The 21886-nt window shown below is 46.6% G+C and overlaps 1 protein-coding gene across 2 annotated transcripts in view; it reads right to left on the bottom strand.

Moving 5' to 3' along the window:
• The window catches only part of MAL2 (mal, T cell differentiation protein 2), a 110905-nt gene extending 94605 nt beyond the window's left edge, over window positions 1–16300 (bottom strand). The window contains exon 1 of one of the 2 annotated variants that reach the window (XM_029591942.1): window positions 15946–16300. In XM_029591942.1, the coding sequence (XP_029447802.1) occupies window positions 15946–16074 (129 nt within the window). In that variant the 5' untranslated portion in view covers window positions 16075–16300. The remainder of the gene's footprint in view (window positions 1–15945) is intronic. The other variant, XM_029591943.1, reaches the window with a different exon arrangement.
• Window positions 16301–21886: the final 5586 nt, after the last annotated feature.

Raw genomic sequence — 21886 nt, 5'->3', positions numbered from 1 at the left:
CTGATGATTTCAATGTGTTATCCACTATGATGCCTAGATCTTTTTCTTGGGTGCCTAATATGGAACCTAACGTTGTGTAACTCTAGCATGGGTTATTTTTCCATATATGCATCACCTTGCACTTCTTCACATTAAATTTCATCTGCCATTTCGATGCCCAATTTTCTAGTCTCACAAGGTTTTCCTGCATTTATCACAATCTGCTTGTGATTTAACTACTCTGAACAATTTTGTATCATCTGAAAATTTGATTATCTCACTCGACGTATTTCTTTCCAGATCATTTATAAATATATTGAAAAGTAAGGGTCCCAATACAGACCCCTGAGGCACACCACTGCCCACTCCCTTCCACTGAGAAAATTGTCCATTTAATCCTACTCCCAGTTTGTAATCCAAGAAGGAAGCCTCTCATGAGGAACTTTGTCAAACGCCTTCTGAAAATCCAAGTACACTACATCTACCGGTTCACCTTTATCCACATGTTTATTAACTCCTTCAAAAAAGTGAAGCAGATTTGTGAGGCTAGACTTGCCTTGGGTAAAGCCATGCTGACTTTGTTCCATTAAACCATGTCTTTCTATATGTTCTATGATTTTGATGTTTAGAACACTTTCCACTATTTTTCCTGGCACTGAAGTCAGGTAACTGGTCTGTAGTTTCCCAGATCACCCCTGGAGCCCTTTTAAAATATTGGGGTTACATTAGCTATCCTCCAGTCTTCAGGTACAATGGATGATTTTAATGATAGGTTACAAATTTTTACTAATAGGTCTGAAATTTCATTTTTTAGTTCCTTCAGGACTCTGGGGTGTATACCATCTGGTCCAGGTGATTTACTACTCTTCAGTTTGTCAATCAGGCCTACCATCTTCTAGGTTCACCGTGATTTGGTTCAGTCCATCTGAATCATTACCCATGAAAACCTTCTCCAGTACGGGTACCTCCCCCACATCCTCTTCAGTAAACACTGACCCTTTTGTAAAAATTCTAGGATTTGAGGAATATCTGCCTTAACTGTGGGAACTCCACTCTCCCAGCATAAAGACAAATAGCTTCTAGACCCTAATATAGGCTAATGAAGTTGATCTTTTATGAGCCTTCAGCATAGTTGAATAGAGACCCTTTGGGTCTCCACGAGAGGGCTCTAATTCTACCTTGGGGTTAGAGAGCATAGGAGAGGGGCATTCCATTCCTAACAGCATCTCTGCTGAGACTGCCTGGAATAGTGAACTCCTGTATTATAAGTGAGGAGGAGTTTAGGTATTAGTGTGACATTTTGGAGTTTCTGTTGGAAAATTCAGGAACATTTTTGGTGTTCTCTCCAACTTTAGACTCCAGCCTAGATCAGGAGAGAGGGGCACTGCCCTGCCAGCTCCTTCACAGGGCTGGAAGAGAGTACAGGCAAAGAGGATTTTTGTTTTTTTTTTACTTCTTCTGTGTCTTTCCTGGTTAGGACCTGTACCTTCCTTAAGATTTCCAGGAGTCTCTTGGCCTTTTTTCTCCTAGTCCAAGAGGGGACATTTGCTTTCTCACAGGACAAGCAGGATGGTAGTCCTCACATATGGGTGAGTACCGAGCTGAGGATGTCCGAACATGCACCAAATGTACCCAATGGCATGCAACAGGCACAACAACTGGGGTGGAATTTGGTAGAGGGTATCCTGAACCCCACCGGGCAGGCGGAAGGGTGTAGGTACGTCATGTTGGAAATAAGTTACGCGGGACAGACTGGTCGAAGATGGAATCTTGTCTTCCAGCTTTGTCCAAGCAATAGTGGGCTGCGAAAGTATGGAGAGAATTCCAGGTGGCAGCCCTGCAAATGTCAGGAAGCGGCACTGATCGTGGGTGTGCTACTGAAGTCGCCATGGCCCTCACAGAGTGTGCTTTAACACGGTCTTGAAAAGGAATGCCTGCTTGCTGGTAGCAAAAAGATATGCAGTCCGCCAACCAGGAGGAGAGAGTCTGCTTACCCACAGGTTGCCCTAATTTGTTGGGATGGAAAGACAAATAACTGAGTGCTCTTTCTGTGGGCAACTGTATGGTCTAGATAGAAAGCTAGAGCCCATTTACAGTCAAGGGTATGCAGAGCCTGTTCCCCTGGATTAGAATGGGGCCTGGGAAAGAAGGTAGGCAGTATGATGGATTGATTAATGTGAAACTCCGAAATTACCTTAGGTAAAAACTTAGGGTGAGTTCGGAGTACCGCCCAGTCCTGCAGGAGTTTAGTGTAAGGAGGATAGGTAACTAGGGCCTGCAAGCTGAAGTGATAGCCAAAAGGAAAAATCACTTTCCATGTGAGATATTTTAGGTCACAGGCGTGAAGAGGCTCGAATGCTGGTTTCATGAGCCGACCGAGAACCAGATTAAGGTCCCAAGAAGGGGCCGGAGGACGTAAAGGTGGCTTGATATGGAGCAAGCCCTTCAAAAAGCGTGTCACGAGGGGTTGTACCGAAATAGGGACATCCCCGACACCTTTATGGAAGGCGGCTACTGCACTGTCATGCATTGTGATGGACGAGGTCTTTAGACCTGATTCTGACAAATGCCAGAGATAGTCCAAAAATCTTGGGATTGGACAGGAAAAGGGATCAAGGGACTGCGAAGTGCACCATGATGTGTACCTTTTCCATTTATAGGAATAAGATTTTCTTGTGGAAGGCTTCCGTGAAGCAATCAGGAAACGAGAAACTGAATCTGAAAGGTTAAGTGGTTGAAGGATTAACCTTTCAACATCCATGCCGTCAGGGACAAGGCCTGAAGATTGGGATGGCATAGGCATCCGTCGTTTTGAGTGATCAGATGCGGGTCCGTTCCCAAGGGAATGTGCCTGCAGATGGAGAGATCCTGAAGTATGAGAAACCACACTTGACGTGGCCAGTGAGGTGCTATCAGGATCATGGTTCCCTTGTCCTGACGCAGCTTCACGAGAGTTTGAGAGAAGAGGAAGTGGAGGGAATGCATAGAGCAGACCGGTTGCCCATGAGAGGGAGAATGCATCTCTGGGCTGAGAGCGCTCGCTTCGAATGAGAGAGCAGTAATTGTCCATTTTGTGGTTCTGAGGGGACGCAAAGAGGTCTGTCTGGGGGTGTCCCCATTGTCGAAAGATTGAGGTCGCTACCGAGGGGTTGAGAGACCACTCTTGTGGCTGGAAGACGTGACTCAGTTTGTCTGCCAAGACATTGTTCACTCCCGGCAAGTAGGTGGCCCTGAGGTACATCGAGTGGGAGAGCGCTTCCGCCCAAATCTGTGCAGCTTCCTGACACAGGAGAAAGAAGCCTGTGCCTCCCTGTTTGTTGATGTACCACATGGCCACCTGGTTGTCAGTCTGAATCAGGATGACGTGATTTGATAGGGCTTTTCAGGAATGCCTGAGAGCATATCGCATTGGTCGAAGTTCTAGGAAGTTTATCTGATGTTTGGCTTCTTCTGGAGACCAAGACCCTTGTGTCTGTAGATTGTCCACGTGGGCTCCCCACCTGAGGTTAGAAGCGTCTGTGGCGAGAATGAATTGAGGATCTGGCACTTGAAAAGGCAGTCCCTGGAGATTGGTATGATCTTTCCATCAGGCGAGAGACAGACGGAGAGAGTTGGTGATGTGGACATTGGTCAAGAGGCTGAACAGCTTGAATCCATTGTGACCTCAGAGTCCAATGCATGAGTCTCATGGCCAGGCAGGCCATTGGTGTAACATGGACGGAGGACGCCATGTGTCCCAGCAGGACGAGGAATTGGCAAGCTGTTGCTGTTATGTTGAGACTGCAACTGGTGAGCGAGGGCCACTAGTGTTAGCGCTCATTGTCGAGGTAGAAAGGCTTTTGCTGCAAAGTGTCCAAGTCTGCCCCAATGAATGACAAGGTTTGAGATGGGATTAAATAGGATTTCCCGTAATTGACGAGAAATCCTAGTAAAATTAGAGTGTGTAGGGTTAAATCGAGGGACGACTGAGCGGCTTGCTGGTTTGGAGCCCTGATTAACCAGTTGTCCAGATAGGGATAGACATGAACACCTTCTTTCCTGAGGAAAGCTGCGACAACTACGAGGCATTTGGTGAAGACTCGTGGTGCAGACGCTAGGCCGAAGGGAAGCACTCGATATTGATAGTGCTTTGGGCTTACTAAAAACCTGAGGTACTTGCGATGAGTTGGAGTGATAGCAATGTGTGTGTATGTGTCCTGGAGGTCCAGAGAGCAGAGCCAGTCTCCTCTTTGTAGAAGAGGTAGAAGCGAGCCCAATGTTACCATCTTGAACTTTTCCTGCTCCAGAAGGACAGAGTGGTCGGATACTCTCCACACCTGCAGAGGTGGTGAGTCCGGTGGTAGAGCGAGAAAATTTAGGTGGTAACCCTGAGCAATGATTGCTAGCACCCATTGGTCGGTTGTGATTGATTGCCACATGTTGTGAAAGTGGCATAAGCACCTCCCACTGGTATGCTTGGCAGAGGAATCAGGCTGCTGGTCTCCAAGTGGAAGTCAAAAACCTGAAGTAGGCTCCGGCTGGGGAGCTGCTTGTGGCTTTTGCTTTCGGGCTTGGCAAGGCTGAGGCTTTTGATAAGGTCTCGTAGTTCGGGACCTTGCTGGTGGAGGATAGGACTTCCTTGGATGGAAGAACGACTTCTTAGAGTCCTTTCTGAAGGGCTGCCTTGAGGAGAAGTCGGAAGATATTGATGAGAGCTGTTTAAGGGTCTCATGATGGTCCTTTAATTCAGCCACCATTTGCTGGATCTGTTCACCGAACAGATTGTCTCCTACACATGGTAGGTCAGATAGCCGGTCTTGTACTTCTGGGCGAAGGTCAGAAGATTTGAGCCAGGCCCATCGTCTTGCCGAAATAGCAGCTGCAGACACTCTAGTAGAGGTGTCGAAGATATCATAAGATGTCCTTATCTCATGTTTTCCTGCCTCAAACCCCTTGTTTACCAGGGTTTGAAGCTGGTCTTGGAATTGTTCAGGCAGGGTTTCAGAGAAGTCCTGTATCTGTTTGAAGATGACCCTATCATATTGGGTCATATACAGCTGGTAAGCAGCAATTCGGGAGAGGAGCATGGCCCCTTGAAACACTCGTCGACCAATATTGTCTAGGAACTTCTGTTCCTTAACAGGAGGGGTAGATGAGTGAGGCTTCTTCCTTTTTGCTTTCTTTTGAGCCGATTCTACCACAACTGAGTGGTGGTCGAGCTGAGATTTTTGAAAGCCAGGGACTGACTGCACTAAATAGGTAGTGTCAGCCTTTCTGTGAAATGGAGCAATGGATCCAGGGTTCTTCCAGTTCTTTTTGAGGAGGTCAAGAAGAACCTGATGAATGGGAATAGAAGTGATCACTTTAGGGGCATCCAGGAATTGGAGCAAATCCATCATCTGGTGCCTATAATCCTGTTCTGTCTGAAGTTGAAAAGGGACCAACTCAGACATTTCCTTCACAAAATTAATGAAAGAAAGGTCCTCTGGAGGAGAACACTTCCTACTTTCAGTAGGAGAAGGAGGTGAAGGTAAGTCATCGGTGTCTGTGGAAGTATCATCACCCCAGGTGTCATAAGGATCAGCAGACTGACCTGTAGGACGAGAAGGGGGTTGGATACCCGAAGGCCCCGGTCGAGGCTCCGAGAAAATCGGAGGAATCACCGGGGGCACTGAAGATGGCGTGGAAGGTATTGGTGCCGGCATCGAAGGCATCGATGGCGCCGATGGACATATCGGCAATGGATGAATCGGTGGCGAGGGACGAATCGGCATCGATGGCTGAGGCAGTACTCCCGATGGAGGAATACGGAACGGTGTTTCTCCTCCTGATGAAGTTGTCAATGGGGAGGGCACCGGAGCCATCGGAGACCCGGGAACCACCGGTGGAAGGGCGGTCATGAGCGCCTCCATCTGGGATAGCAGCGGTGCCAGCACTGTTGCAATCAGGTCGGTGACCGGTTCCACACTCTGTGCTGGTGTCTGTGTCAGAGGAACCTGGAGCCATTGCATCGCCTTGTCGATGGCCTCCTGAACCAGCCGGTCCAGTTCTTCTCGGAGACCTGGAGCAAGCAGCCCCGGCTCCGGAACAGAAGAGGGAGGCAGAGGCACAGTCGGAGGGACCACCTTTACAGGCGGAATCGCGACTCCCAAACCCCGATCAGGTGAGGGTGGCCTCGGTGACCCGGTCGCAGGAATGGTCGGTGCCTTTCCTGGACGGGGCTTTTTTGACGGTGGCGAGGTCGATGATTTCGCTCCCTCGACGGTCTGAGTCCTACGATGTCGATGGCGATGTTTCTCCCTGCGATCCCCTCGATCCTGAGTGGGAGTCGCGGGCGTCGATGGCCGTGAAGACGTCGATGGCGGACGGTCACCAGACGGTAAACGATGCCGGTTCCGATGACGTCGATGCGATGGATGGCGTCTGGGTCTGAGCACGGAAGAGGAGTTCCATCTTCTCCATTCTGGCTTTGCGATCTTTTGGTGTCATGAGGGCACATTTGGTGCAAGTCAGGACATCATGCTCACAGCCTAAACACATTACACAGACTCCATGGGGGTCTGTGATAGACATGGTGTGAGTACAGTCCGGGCACCGACGGAACCCAGACACCATGGCCATAGAAAAAAATCGAGCCGCGGTACAGTCGACGGCCAGTAGGCCGCGAGGGCCAAACTCGACAGTAATCGACAGAAGACTGTTAAAAAACTTACCGGAGTACCGTGACCTGAGAAAAGTTAGAGGAGGGACCCCTGAGGGGCAATTTAAGTTTAATTAATTCCGAGAGGAAAATTCCTGTCAGGAATCTCTTCAGAGCTCCTAAACCGTGAGGCTACTGCTACGCGGAAAAAAGAAGACTGAAGGGGGACCCCTGCTGGCTGCAGGGTAGGTACCATGCTGGGCATGTCCATTAGGGGCCAGTCAAAGTTCTGGAAACTTTGATAGAAGTTTTCATTGATTGGGCTCCATCCTGATGATGTCACCCATATGTGAGGACTACCATCCTGCTTGTCCTGTGAGAAATTACTGGTACAAAATCTGGTGAAAATCCCTGGCAGGATGTAGCATGGGCCACCTCTGAGCGATCTCAGTATATTTGCGTATACTGAGTCTCTATGATATGCAAATTTACTTCATGCATATTCATTGTGGATATCCTGAAAACTCCACTGGCTCTTGGGTCACCATGACACGTTTGGAAAGCCCTGCCCTATGGGGAATCCTCAATCCCTTGGGAGCTGGGAAAACCACCCCCAGGTGCCTGTAACTATAGGGTGAGGGGGGGGGGGGCACCTGGGAGGCAGCTCTACTGGGGTAAGCAGCTACAAGAGATTGCTCCCCAAGGAGCTTAAGGCTCAACCAAGCTGGGGCTGTATCCTGACTCTGGGAGACTCAACGAGTCAAAGCATCCTTGTCCACTGATAAGGGCTTACAGCCACTTCCTCTTTTATAACCAGAAGTGTGGTCATGAAAAGGATGTGCCTTTTGTCTCCAACAGCAGAGGAATGGGATAATCCCACCTGTTCTAGCAGGGAAAAGGAAAGCATATTTTCTGTCTTTTGATTCATTAACAAGATACCTTGTTAATGAATCAGCTTTCCCAAATAAAGCAGAAGTGACAATTGTTCAAAATATCAATTTGACCATTTCTTGCTATTTCTTATTATGGTCTTATTCCTATATTACCTCTTTAGTCTTAATATTTTGTGTTTTTACACTTTTTTTGTATAAGACTTGAGAGCCTTAAAAGGGGCTATCATAGAGACATTTACATACCTGAAAAGGTAAAAATAATGCACAAACAGCAAATATTTATCAGTGGAAAGGAAGTTCTAGATCAAGAGAGTTTCAGGAGTAACACTAGAAAGTATTTATTTATTTTTTTTTTTACAGAAAGAGTGCTGGATGCATGGAAGCAGAAACGGTGACAGAATTTGAGAAGGCAAGTGATAAACACAGAGAATCCTTATATGCAAGGAACTGAAATGTTTCTCAATCTTTTTGATGCCAGCGATTGGCTGGTTACTTTCTCAAAATAACAGAGACTGGCACCCTGGTGTGGTTCCCCCTCTGATACTGTGAGAGGGAGGACCCAATGGGGCGGAGGTGCACACTACAATTATGCATTGCTTCAAGATGCAACACCTCTCGCTCCCTTCCTTGAATCATCCTTCCATAAATATTTCACCACACCCAAAGATTCCCAGTCAGTCAGCAAGACATCTCCCCCTCCAATTCTAGTGCACTGCATAGTGACCAAAGAGAAAGGGAATAAAAACATATTTCTCATAGCCTGGCACCCTGCTGGCTCCCTCACAGTCTTCCTCCCATTTGTGGAGCTGTTCTGGGTTCAGCATCAGTATGGAGAGGGGGAGGGAGGAAAGAAGAAAACTGGCTACACAATTTAGTTCCAGAGAAGGGAAGGGGCTTTTCCCAACTACCCCACCCCCTTTACTGTTCACACCAAACCAAGCCATAGGCTTGTAGATGGAAGCCGGCCTACTCCAACATGGTCCCATACTGGGCATGAGAGTTCTGAAACCAGCATGGTGCCAACCTCAAAATATTGCAGGGAACTAAGAGGAAAGGAGAAGTCTGCAAGGCAGAAAACAAGGCTGCATTTTTTAAAATGCACACCACAGGGTGGAAGTGAGGTGATGCATGTGGGCCAGAAAACAAAAGCAGAAGAGTGGAAGTGACCATCGTTTGCAACACCATAGAAAATGCATATGGTTGCAATATCCTGCCATAGATAACTTACATGTAAGTCAGAGTGCAGATCACTCAAGTATACACAGGGATGGGGGGAAAGATCAGAGAATTCAACCATCGTTTCCAGGTTCAGAGCTCTATGGTCTAATCTCACGATTACACAAATACCATATAGCCCTACAGCATACACCACCCTTATCTAGACTAAATTGATGCTTGCTTTTTTTTCTTTTTTAAATAGAGAATGCACATTCATGCGTAATTCAGACAAAAGGGTTAAATTAGCACAATTGAAACTTGTGAACAGTAGTGCCAATCATGAACCCAAAATAATGTCCATTTATGCATTTTTCATAAACATTTATAATTCCTCTTCAAACCTCTTTTCCCTATTGATATTTAAATTTCTTAATGCAGGCACTGTAGAAAAACTCAGTCAGCATGGTCCCCACCCTTAATGATTCAAGTAAGATATGAGTGATTTACTATTGACTGTTTGTATTTTAAGGTAATTGAATTAGAAATGTTTATGAAAGATGGGAGACTGGACACTAGCTGGGACTGAAGGCTTGACAATCTGCGTTTCTGCTCACAAGTATTGAAAATGTGTGTATTCAACTCCTTGTGTGTTACCATGTGTCCAATACTTGTAAATATGGATAGATATATAGATATCTATTTTGTGTCATTCTAAATTTAAAACCATTATATGCAACAGTTAAATCACTTTCTCCTCGGACAGTGGAAAACAGTTACCTATACCTCAATGAGATATTTTTTTTTTCTCTAGAAAGATAACTATAAGGTCGATTTTAAAAGCTCTATGTGCTCCAAAGCCAGGAGATACACATCGCGGGCCGACACTCACCGTGCGGATTTTAAAAAGTGCGCAAGTACATGCGTATCTCCCAGTATGCGCACAAATAAAAAAGAATTAAAAAGGGTGTGGTGGCATTCCAGGAAGTTACCTTGAAACATGCGCGAACACATTTACACACATAAGTGCACACCGGAGTCCCCTACCCCGTAACTTTACTTCTGCTATGGATGACGTATACGTATTGAAATTAAAAAATTAGGCAAGTCAGTGGTGTTTTAAGGTTTGGGGTTAAAAGGGAGGCTACATAATAGAAGGGGGTTAGGAAGTCCAATCTGTTAACGAACTGGGGAAAAAGGGCTATTGCGTTGGCGCACGTAATAAAATCCCCCCATCTAGGCAGTAGAGTTGGCATTTGCGCACACACATGTACACGTCCATATAAAATTGTATACATGTGTACTTCATATAGCCGCTTTTGTACCATGAATGCATATATATGCATATGTTATAAAACTGACACATCCATTAGCACGAGCAGCATATGCACGTACATGTACACCCACACACTGTTTCACAGTTACCGTCAAATATGTAAAGATGTTCCTGCACGCCAGTTTTTCAAACTTCATTTATTGATGAGCTGCTGTACATCATTTTGCATCACAGAAGCTCATCAGGCCATGGCAATACTGTACACTGCGGCCAATGCACTGCTCAACATACAATTGGACGCGTGTTTTGGGTGCGTGTCCATAACTCCCAATGCAAATAGGAGTGAGCACGTCGCTAATAGAGCTCATCACATGTAAATTCATGTTGATGAGGCTATTAGCTATTACCCCGGATGCAAAAATAAACACAAAAAAAAAAAAAAAAAAAAGTGTGCCCAACACGCACATTTTTACTCCCAAAAATTAATGCCTGCCCTGGAGCAGGCATTAACTCTTGAGGAGCCCCAGAAGTTTACAGAAAAGCAGAAAATACTGTTTCTCTGTAGTTCCTCTGATTTAATATCATGGTGAACTGAAAAGGGAGAACCATAATTAAAAAAATAAATAAATAGGTGGTCAGGTTAGGAAAACAGACGCTCAATTAACAAGCGTCTGTTTTCTACGTGGCTGTGCAGAGTTAGGAAAATAGACACTTGTAAAACTGAGCGTCTGTTTTCCTAACCCGCCGACAGTCACCTCTCCTGGGCGCCTGATGCAGAGGCGGCACTAGAGACACACAATTGTCCCTAGTGCCTCCTTTTTACCATGGCAGTCCATTTAAATATAAAATTGGGTGCCTGGGAGAGATGGATCAGCATGCTTTAGGAGAACAGACAATCATGAGTGCTTGTTTAATGCGTGCCGATACTGCATATCGGCACGCAGATCATTCCAGACCAGTGGGTTTATACCTCCCTACCAGCAGATGGAAGCAGAGAACAAAACCTTGAGGCACTGCTACATAACCGAGTGCGTCACCTGCAGTCCCTCAGTATTAACCTGTAACCAAGCCCAAGAGAAATTTTACCCCCTAATATCAGGTTGAACTAGAAACTAGGGTTGGAATACCCCGAACTGAACCAGGTCAATGCCACAGTGAACTGTGGAACTCAACCAGATTAAAAATTCTCAATACAATTTTTTTTTTTTTTTTTACAGAATGCATTAGAAACCCAATCAGGAGTCAGTCCTTCAGTAGCCATACAGGGGTGGGTCTCTGGAATGATCTGCTGTATTACAGGAACAAAAATTAGCAGGTAAGAACCAATTTTCCTTTCCTGGACATACTCAGATCATTCCAGACCAGCGAGATGTACCAAAGCTTCCCTCACTGGATAGGAACCCGAAAGACCCGCTCTAAGGATGCTTTCCCTGAAGTTAGCTGAATCCGGAGTGCACACATTCAGGCGATAATGGCTGGTAAAAGTATGGACCGAGGACCAGATAGCTGCCCTACAAATCTCCTGGAGAGAAAGCAACTGACATTCCACCCAAGAGGTTGCTTGCGCCCGTGTGGAATGCGCTTTAAGGGCAGTTGGGACAGAGTTGCCCTTGCAAACCAGTGGGCCAAGGTAGCCTTTGATGCCCTTTCCCCTTTCTTTGCTCCACTGAAAAAGGTGGTCTAACATCAGAAAGAATTAGTGACCTTCAGATAACGCAACAAGACGCGATGGTCCCTGCCCATTGTAGAATCCCGAGACCACTCCAGGAAGCCCGGTAATTCCACCATCTGATTAACATGAAAGGCAGATACCACTTTAGGCAAAAAGGAAGGCACAGTACGCAAGGACACCTTGTCGCTGGAGATCCGTAAGAAAGGGTCATGACACGAAAGGGCCTGAAGCTCCAAAATTAGTCTGGTGGAGCAAATGACCACTAGAAAAACTGTCTTCAAAGTAAGATCCTTTAGGGTGGCCCGATGTAAAGGCTCAAAAGGGAGCTTCACAGACAGCCCACAATACTAAACTGAGATTCCATTCTGGGCAGATCTTTAACTGGAGGCTTTAAATGCTTCACTCCTTTCGGAAAACTAATGACCTCCAGATGAGAGGCCAAAGGCTTGTCCTGGACCCTGCCTCGAAGGCAGCCCAGAGCCAAATCCTGGACCCTCAGTGAACTGTAAGCCAGACCCTTGGATAAACCCTGCTACAGGAAGGACAAAATGTGCGGAACGGAAGCCAGACAATCCAAACCGTACTTGTGTACACCAGGCCTCAAACACCTTCCAAACCCTGACATAAGCCAGGGAGGTAGTTGGCCACTTAGCCTGAAGAAGGGTAGCAATCACCGGTTCTGAATATACCTTCATGCGCAAACATCACCTCTCAAAAGCCATGCTGCAAGACAAAAGTGATCTTCCTGATCCGAAAATATGGGACCTTGGCACAGTAAGCCCCGCAGATAAGACAGTTGAAGAGGACTATCCACCGCCAGATGGACTAGATCCACGAACAATGGCCGCTGCGGCCGCTCGGGCGCTACTAGTACCACCATCCCTGGATGTGCTTCTATGTGTTGTAGCACACATGCCCTATGAGCAAGCATGGGGGGGGGGGGGGGGGGAAAGACATACAGCAGAACCCTTGTCGACCATGGGCATACTAAAAAAAAAAATTGCATTGTCTTTGCATTGGCTCATGTGGCCATAAGATCCAGTTGAGGAGTTCCCCATCTAGCACAAATGTGGATCCACGCCTGCGGGGACAACTCCCATTCCCCGGGATCCAGCTGTTGATGGCTCAAGAAATCTGCCTATACATTGTCGACTCCTGCAACGTGGGAGACCGCAAATCCTTCTAGACAGCATTTCGCCCACACAAAGAGCAGCTGCGCTTCTGATGCCACCACGTGGTTCTTTGTTCCTCCTTGGCGGTTGATGTATCTACTATTGTTGCATCGTCTGACAGCACCCTCACCATGCGACTTGGACCAGGAGCAGAAACATGACCGACATTCTGCGGACTGCTCATTTCCAATCGATTGATTGACCAAGTCTGCTCCGCCAATGACCATAGGCCCTGAGCTGAACAGCCCAGACAATTGGCTCCCCATCCCTTGATGCTGGCATCCGTGGTCACCACTACCCAATCCGGGATCTCTCGGTCCATTCCTCTCCCCAAATTGGTCTTTGACAGCCACCAATCCAGGCTGTCCCTGTCCTCCTTCAAAAGAGGGAGCGGAAGGAAAAACTGCTCAGACACCAGTTTCCACCGGGATAACAGCTCCTTCTGCAGGGGCCACATATGAGCAAAGACCCACGGAACCAGGTCCAACATCGATAACATGGAACCCAAGATCTGCAGATAGTCCCAGACCCATGGTATTGGTAGCCGCAGCAGACAAGAGACTTGTTCCTACACCTTTTCGTACCCTGTCCACAGACAAGAACAATCGGCCATTCAGGGTTTCGAAACCGGCTCCTAGATTCTCGAGAGACTGAGAGGCAACTAAGTGGCTCTTCTCCATGTTGATCACTCATCCCAAGTTGCTCAGACTCTGCATCAATCGCTGTACCGATTGATGCAGTCTGCATCTTTTCATGGATGAGCCAATCGTCCATGTATGGATGGACCAACATTCCTTCCTTCCTCAGGGCCACAGCCACGACTACTATCACCTTCGTCAACGTTCGAGGGGCTGTAGCTAGGCCAAAAGGGAGAGCCTGAAACTGAAAATGCTGACCCAGCACTTTGAAGCGCAGAAACTTCTGATGGTCTTTCTGGATGGGACTGTGCAGATAGGCCTCCGTCAGATCCAAGGATGCCAGGAACTCACTTTTCCGGACCACTGCAATCAGAATGCAGACACTGTGTACGGTGAACCGTGGCACTCGCAGGCTCACGTTCACCTTCTGTAAATCCAAAATGGGGCAGAAGGTGGCCTTATTTTTTGGCACTACAAAAGAAATGGAATACCTTCCCTGCCCCTGTTTGTTGGGCGGCACCGACACTATGGCGTCCAGGGCTATCAATCTTCGAAGAGTCCCCTCTATCGCTTGCTGATTGTTTCGGGAAGAATAGTGTGACTCCAGGAAGGCTTCTTCGGGAGGCTGCGAAAATTCTAAGGCGTAACCGTTTTTCACTACCTCTAGAACTCACTGGTCAGAGGTGATTTTGACTCATTCCTCGTGAAAAAGGGACAGCCTGTCCCCTGTCGCCATCAAAGAGGAGCGGGCCAGCCTGGCATCATTGGGACAGCTTGCCAGCTCCAGCCTCCTGACCAGCACCATCACTGGCGGATCTGCCAGAGCCCCGAAAGGACAGCTGGCGACCCGATGGCTGCTTGGAACTTGAACAGGAGGCCACTCTGCCTGACCGAAAACGTCTCGACTCACGGAAACACGGACAAGATGAATAAGGCTTCTTTGTGTTCTTTTTGTCTTCTGGCAGTCTAAGGCCCTTGGTTTCACCCAGGGACTTCATCAGTTGAGAGAGATCTTCTCTGAAAAGCTTCTCCTTAAAAGGCATATTACATAACTGAGTCTTGGACGAAATGTCTACCGACCAGCTGTGCAGTCACGGGAGTCATCGCGCAGCAATCACCAAGACCATACTCCTGGCCACCGTGCACACAAGGTCGTAAAATGCATCCGCCACATAAGCCACTCCCACCCCTGCTACAGGCCCCCAGGCCGATTACCCCAGATTGGAAACTCTCCGCAGAAGCAAATGCAGGGTTTTTTTTTTGCTTTACCCACAGAGAGAAAGAAGCAAAAATCCCCAGCGAGGATACTTCCCTGGAGAGTCCAGCTGCGGGCAGGAGGGGACCTTGGGGTGCCGAGAGCGAGTCAGTCCCCTGGCTATCAGGGGCCCTGGAAAACAGCCAGGGGTATCCAACCCCCCATTCGCCTTGCTCAACCCAAGGGATGGCCCACCAATCAGAACCTGCCACCTCGGGGAGCTGCACCACTTCACAAACTTCCAGGCCAGTCAAGACTGCAGGTTTTCACCTCTACCATCTGCTGGAGACAGAGAAAGACTGAGGGACTGCAGGTGGCACTCTCGGTTATGTAGCAGTGCCTCAAGGTTTTGTTCTATGCCTACACCTGCTGGTAGGGAGGGAGGTATAAAACCACTGGGGTCTGGAATGATCTGGTATGCCCAGGAAATATAAATACATTTTCACACACACACAGCAGGCCACACACAGAAGTTTTACTACCTGTCAGGCAGCAAACGTGCACATTTTTTCAGAAAAACACATGGACCCCCTGAAATTTCAGCATTTCAGGGTATTTCCGGGAGAAGCCCCACTGCCCAAAAAAAAATACAATTAGGCAAGTTAGTATGTTGCCCCATAAATGGGAAATACAGACATTATATTGGGTGAGTGGGGAAGAGGGCTCGTAGGGAAGCAATTTTTGCAGGTCTCAGGCAAGAATTTTGTCTGACATTTTCTCCTTTTTATTGATCACATATTAAAACAGCAGGTCTCAGTTTCTACATCCAAGCTAAGATTCTTGCTGTAAAAGCACAGGACTGGAGGGGGAAAAAAGATGTAAAAAAGTAGAAAAACATACAATCTACCGAATTCATCAAAATACCACTCTAACCCTAGGGCAGAGGCAGAGCTAACTGTTGAGCAATCTCAGATTGATCTGGCAGCGGCTGAACACCAGGATCCAGAGAGTTTTTCTTTCCACAGCATAATTAGCAGTACCAGGCTATAAACACAGGTCAGCACGTTTTTGTATTGCTAGAAAGAGCTCGATACCTGCTTACCACACAGCTCTTGAGAAAACCTTTACTGCTCCATTCATTCATCGCTAACATTTTCTCACTGCCCCATTCTTCCTCCTGCCCTCCCGCCTTCCGTCTTGTCCCTCCCCCGCTCAGGGACGGTCTTCCTTTTTGCCCCTTTCCTCCGTGTCGCCTCTTTACCCGTTTATTCTTTGTCCCTTTCAGCCCGGCAATTTTACCCCGGCAGAACAGCAAGACGTCAGCAAGACAACCCCCCCCCCCTTACCAGCTCCAGGCATATGAAGGCGCCGGTGTAGGTCCTCAGCACGTCCAGGCCGGTGGGCAGGTTGAGGGTGGGCGCGCTGTAGGCGAGGGCGGCGGGAGTGGGACCTGGAGGAGCTCCGATCTCAGCCATGGTGTCGCCCGAGCTGAAACTGTGCAGCCTTCAGAGGTACCGAGCGCGCGCGCCTCCTCCCAAGCTGGCGGTGGCGCGAGGGGGGGAACAGCAGGTGAGCGCAAAGTCGCGGCCCTGTCACGTGGCCAGGTGAGCACAACCTGACATTCCACAGCCCCCGTCGGTCACGTGAGCGCACCCGCGCGCACACACAACACACAGGTGCAGTCCCTGAGCCGAGTGCCAGCGGGGAGTGTGTCATAGCAGAGCAGAGGGCACAGCAGCCACCGCCTAGCGACAGGCGGGGCAAGGAACTCCTACTGTAGTCTACGCCTCTCCCTGTACAGGATTTGTGATTTCCCACCGTCTTCACATTCAGTGTTCCCATAGCATTCTCCGATTCCCGCCTCAGCTTATCAATGAGTTTGTTGATTAGAGGATTAATCATAACAGTGATAATAGATAGGGGGCATGAGCGCTGCTGTGATCACATTACACATTGTACAAACTATCTAGTATTTTTATTGATTGCTTCTAGGCCATGGTGCTCATACTTTTGCAGGGAGAGGTGGCAGATTTATCGAATCTTTGCATCGGGTTCTTATTATGCATTTCTTCTACAAAGCAAAAAGGAAGGAAGGAACTTCCATTAGGTAGATCATGTCCCTCTGTCTGTGATCCTGTTTCAAGGGCTAAATGGGAAGGAGATATTGGGTCGTCCTTTGGGCTATGTGGGCTGTTTCCTGTAGGGATGTGAATCGTGTCCTCGATCGTCTTAACGATCGATTTCGGCTGGGAGGGGGAGGGAATCGTATTGTTGCCGTTTGGGGGGGTAAATATCGTGAAAAATCGTTAAAAATCGTTAAAAATCGAAAAATCGAAAAACCGGCACATTAAAACCCCCTAAAACCCACCCCCGACCCTTTAAATTAAATCCCCCACCAAATAACTTAAATAACCTGCGGGTCCAGCGGCGGTCCGGAACGGCAGCGGTCCGGAACGGGCTCCTGCTCTGAATCTTGTCGTCTTCAGCCGGCGCCATTTTCCAAAATGGCGCCGAAAATGGCGGCGGCCATAGACGAAAAAGATTGGACGGCAGGAGGTCCTTCCGGACCCCCGCTGGACTTTTGGCAAGTCTCGTGGGGGTCAGGAGGCCCCCCACAAGCTGGCCAAAAGTTCCTGGAGGTCCAGCGGGGGTCAGGGAGCGATTTCCCGCCGCGAATCGTTTTCGTACGGAAAATGGCGCCGGCAGGAGATCGACTGCAGGAGGTCGTTCAGCGAGGCGCCGGAACCCTCGCTGAACGACCTCCTGCAGTCGATCTCCTGCCGGCGCCATTTTCCGTACAAAAACGATTCGCGGCGGGAAATCGCTCCCTGACCCCCCGCGTTGACAAACAGGACCGGCACGGAGTAAATTCGCCGAAAGAAGAAGACGTTCTCTACCACCTGAATTGGCTTTCTGAATATTTTCCCCTGAAGCAGGACAGAAGTCCGAAACATGGCCATGTCGGGTTTGGGTTCCGAGTGCGGATAAGTATCCGTTTTTTACTCTCGATTGCAATTGCTTAAAAATTTTTTGAAAATCAACAAAAAAATTATATTCGATTAAAGGATTAGTGACCCCTATGCGAAACGAGCAGTACTGATAATTTCTGCCCGTGAATAGAGGGTCATACATAAGTAGTTTGGCGTATTAGGTGCTATTTAAAATTTAGTACCAGGACACTTGTTGTTTTTTGATTGTTTACATTGGTGTGTACTGGAATACACCGTTGGTGTATGTGGGTTTTTTTTGGTGTGATTGATATGGGTATTAGAATGTCACTCTCAACTTCTTTATTTCACAAATGTCATAACAGTACAGAAAGTGTACTCCTACCAAGAGGACACTTGTGGGAGTGACGTTCTTGTAACATAGTAAATCACAGCAGATAAAGACTAAATGGTCCATCTAGTCTGCCCAGCAAGTTGCTAATGCTAATAACGGCTGCTCTGTGCAGATTACCTACATGCCTTCTATTAAAGGTGATATAGACTGCCACTCCATGCAGGTTACTGCCATGCCTTCTGTTAAGAGTAGTAGTAACCGCTGCTCCATGCAGGTTAGTCCCATGCAGAAATGTTACACCCAAAGTTAACATAAGTTACCCCATTTCTTCATTTCCATCCTCTAACCTCTAGGGATCTGCAGTAATTATCTCATGCCATCTTGAACTCTGATACTGATCTCTTCTTCACCACTTCTTCTGGGAAGGCATTCCAGGCATCCACCACCCTCTCTATGAAGACATATCTTCTGATGTTTTCTCTGAGATGTCCCTATTGGAGTTTCATATTGTGACCCCTAGTTGTACAGTTTCCTTTCCAATGGAAAAGGTTTTATGTTTGTGCATCATATACCTTTCAGGTATCTGAAGGTCTGTATCATATCTCCCCTGCACCTCCTCTCCTCCAGGATATACATAGTCAGATCCTTCAGCCTTTCCTTATAGGTCTGGTACAGACCCACACCATTTTGGTTGCCTTTCTCTGCACCACTTCCATCCTGTCTTTATCCTTTTTGAGATACAGGCTCCAGAACTGAACACACACAGTACTCTAGGTGAGGCCTCACCAAAGACCTGGACAAGGGCATTATAATCTCTCTTTTCCTTCTGGTTATTCCTCTGGCTTTAATAGCTACCACCTTGTCACATTGTTTCCCTGCCTTCAGATCACCAGATACTATCACCTCAAGGTCCCTCTCCCAGTCTGTGCACATTAGTCTTTCACTCCCATTGAACACAACTCCTTTGGATTCCTGCACCCCAAATGCATGGCCTTGCCCTTCTTGGCATTGAATCCAAATTGCCAAACCTCTGATCACTCTTCATTATTTCCTCTCCTTCAGGCATGTCCACTCTGTTGCAGATCTTAATATCATCTGCCAAAAGACAAACTTTTCCCTCTAAGCCCTCCACAATGTTGCTCACGAAGATATTGAACAAAAACTGGTCCCAAAACCAATCGCTGAGGCACTCCACTTAACACAATTCTGTCTTCAAAGTAAGTTCCATTTACCATTACATACTGTCTTTTTTCAGTCAACAAATTTGTAATCCACTCCACCATCTTGGCACCCAAGCTTCTCATTTTATTCATGAGCCTCCTATAAAGGCTGAAAAAGCTTTGCTGAAATTCAAGTAAATCACATCAAGTGCTCTTCCTTGATCTAATTCTCTAGTCACTCAATCAATAAATCAATCGCTTTCATTTGCCAGGCCTTCCTCTGGTGAAATCATGTTGTTTCAGATGCAGCAGCTTACTGGATTTTAGATAGTTCACTATCCTTTCCTTAAGCAGAGTCTCCATTAAATTTCTCACCACCAAAGTGAGGCTAACCACCTCTCACCACCAAAGTGAGGCTAACCACCTTCTCTGCTACCACCACCACCTCCTTGGTGGTGGTAGCAGAGAAGTGTTCTCCAACCTTATGGCAACACTCCTGTTTTAGGAATCTATTGAACAGATCTTCAGTAAACCCGCCAGCAGATCTCTAAGCTCCCTTAGTATCCTGGGATTTATTTATTTATTTATTTATTTATTTATTTTTAGATTTTTATATACCGGTGTTCCTATATGAAATAAAGATCACATCGGTTTACATTGAAACAGAACATGAAAATTGCCAAAAGGCATTACATAGAACAAGGTTATGAAACTTGGAACAGTGTACATAAGTTCAAAATTTAACAATAACGTTGTAACATTGATGACCAAAAGATAAAGGAGAAAAAAAAAAAAAAAAGACTTAAACAATTAAGTTGACAGGTCTTATTGAGCATAAAAATTATAACGTATAAGTGAGAAAGTCTCAAGTGTCCTGCAGCAAGAGATTAGATACCGAAGTAGGTAGTGGTATGGAAAATGGGGGTTTGTGAAGAAGATATGTTCTTGCTGGTTGGAGGGGAAAAAATGATGATCATGGTCCTGGAAAAGCTTGGCTAAAGAGCCAGGTTTTAAGTTTTTTTTTTGAATGAAGAGTGGCAGAACTCAAGCCGAATGTCTGGTGGGAGCGCATTCCATTGAATGGGGCCTGCTGTAGATATGGCACGTTTATGATGCGAGGATTTTGTTGAAGGTACATAGAGTGTGCCTTTATATGCTCCTCTGATGGGTCTAGAGGAGGAGTGAGGGCGTAGTTGGTTACATAATTGAAGAGGAGAGATATTGTGAATGGATTTATGAATTACGGTGAGTACTTTATATAGGATCCTTTGCTTTATAGGCAGCCAGTGGAGGAGCTTGAGAATGGGGGTGATGTGATCTCTTTTATTCGTATTGGTAAGGATTCTGGCTGCAGAGTTCTGTAGCATTTGGAGGGGTTTGATGGATGAATATGGAAGGCCAAAGAGAAGCGAATTGCAATAGTCGACTTTTGATAGAATAATGGCTTGTAGGACCATCCGAAAATCGTTGAAATAAAGAAGAGGCTTCAATTTTTTTAAGACTTGTAACTTATAAAAACAGTCTTTCGTGGTTGTGCTTATGAATTTTTTAAAATTGAGCTGATTGTCTAGCATGATACCTAGATCTCGAACATGTGGTGAGTGATTCAATATGGGAGTGGATGAGTTGAGTAGGTCAGCTGGGTTTAGAAGTTTGATGTTGATGTCTTGATTGATGATTAGGATCTCAGTTTTGTTGTTGTTAAGAATGAGGCAAAGGCTGGAGAGAAGATGATTGATCTGTTGCAAACAATTGTTCCAGTGAGCCAAGGTTTTTTGTAAGGATTCTGAGATTGGGATGAGTATCTGGATGTCATCCGCGTAGAGATAGTGAGTTAGGTTTAGTTTAGTAAGTAGATGACATAGAGGTAAGAGGTAAATGTTGAAGAGGGTAGGGGAAAGGGAGGAACCCTGAGGGACCCCCCGGTTGGAAGGGATCGGTTGTGATTCTTTGTTGTTAATCTTTACTTTGAATTGTCTATTTGCTAGGAAGGATTTGAACCAGCTGAAGACTGTTCCTTTAATGCCTATATCTGCCAGACATTTTAATAGAGATGAATGGTTGACAGTGTCAAAGGCTGCAGAGAGATCTAGTAGTATCAAAAGATGTGGTTGTTTTTTGTCCATATTAGATAGAATAGAATCGGTAAGAGAGATAAGGAGAGATTCAGTGCTTAACGATTTCCGAAAGCCATACTGGGAAGATACAAGAATGTTGTTTTCTTCCAAATATTCAGATAGTTGTTTATTGACTATCTTTTCCATAATTTTGGCGATCAATGGCAGATTAGCTATTGGGCGGAAGTTAGCTGGATCTGTGGTTGGAAGGTTAGGTTTTTTAAGTAGAGGTTTGAGAATGGCTAATTTAAGTTGGTCAGGAACTAGACCCTGGGAGAGAGAGCAGTTAATGATGTCTGCAATTGGTTTTGATATGGAGTTTCTTATTGCGATGAGAAGGTTAGTAGGAATTGTGTCTAAGGTATGAGATGACGGTTTCATTTTTTTAAGTATGTTTTCTATCTCAAGTGCTGAAGTGGTCTCGAAAGTTTCCAGCGTTGTATTTAGTTGAGGTGAGGTAATGTGAGGGAAAGGGGGACATATATAGCACCCGTTCTTCAACCCAACACACATACAGCAGAACTCGAATCTCTGGAACCCACATCCACCTTAGAAATAGCAAACATCCTTAAGAAGCTAAAACCATCTTCTCACCCTCTAGATCATATCCCATCAAACCTGCTGAGTTCCATCCCTGACACCATAGCCAAGCCAATGGCAGATATCATTAACCGTTCACTCGCCCAAGGCCAAGTTCCCAACCAACTCAAGTTGGCAATACTCAAACC

The sequence above is a fragment of the Rhinatrema bivittatum genome, chromosome 2 (assembly GCF_901001135.1).
Source record: "Rhinatrema bivittatum chromosome 2, aRhiBiv1.1, whole genome shotgun sequence".
Taxonomy (NCBI): domain Eukaryota; kingdom Metazoa; phylum Chordata; class Amphibia; order Gymnophiona; family Rhinatrematidae; genus Rhinatrema; species Rhinatrema bivittatum.
This window is presented reverse-complemented; position numbering and strand designations above follow the sequence as displayed.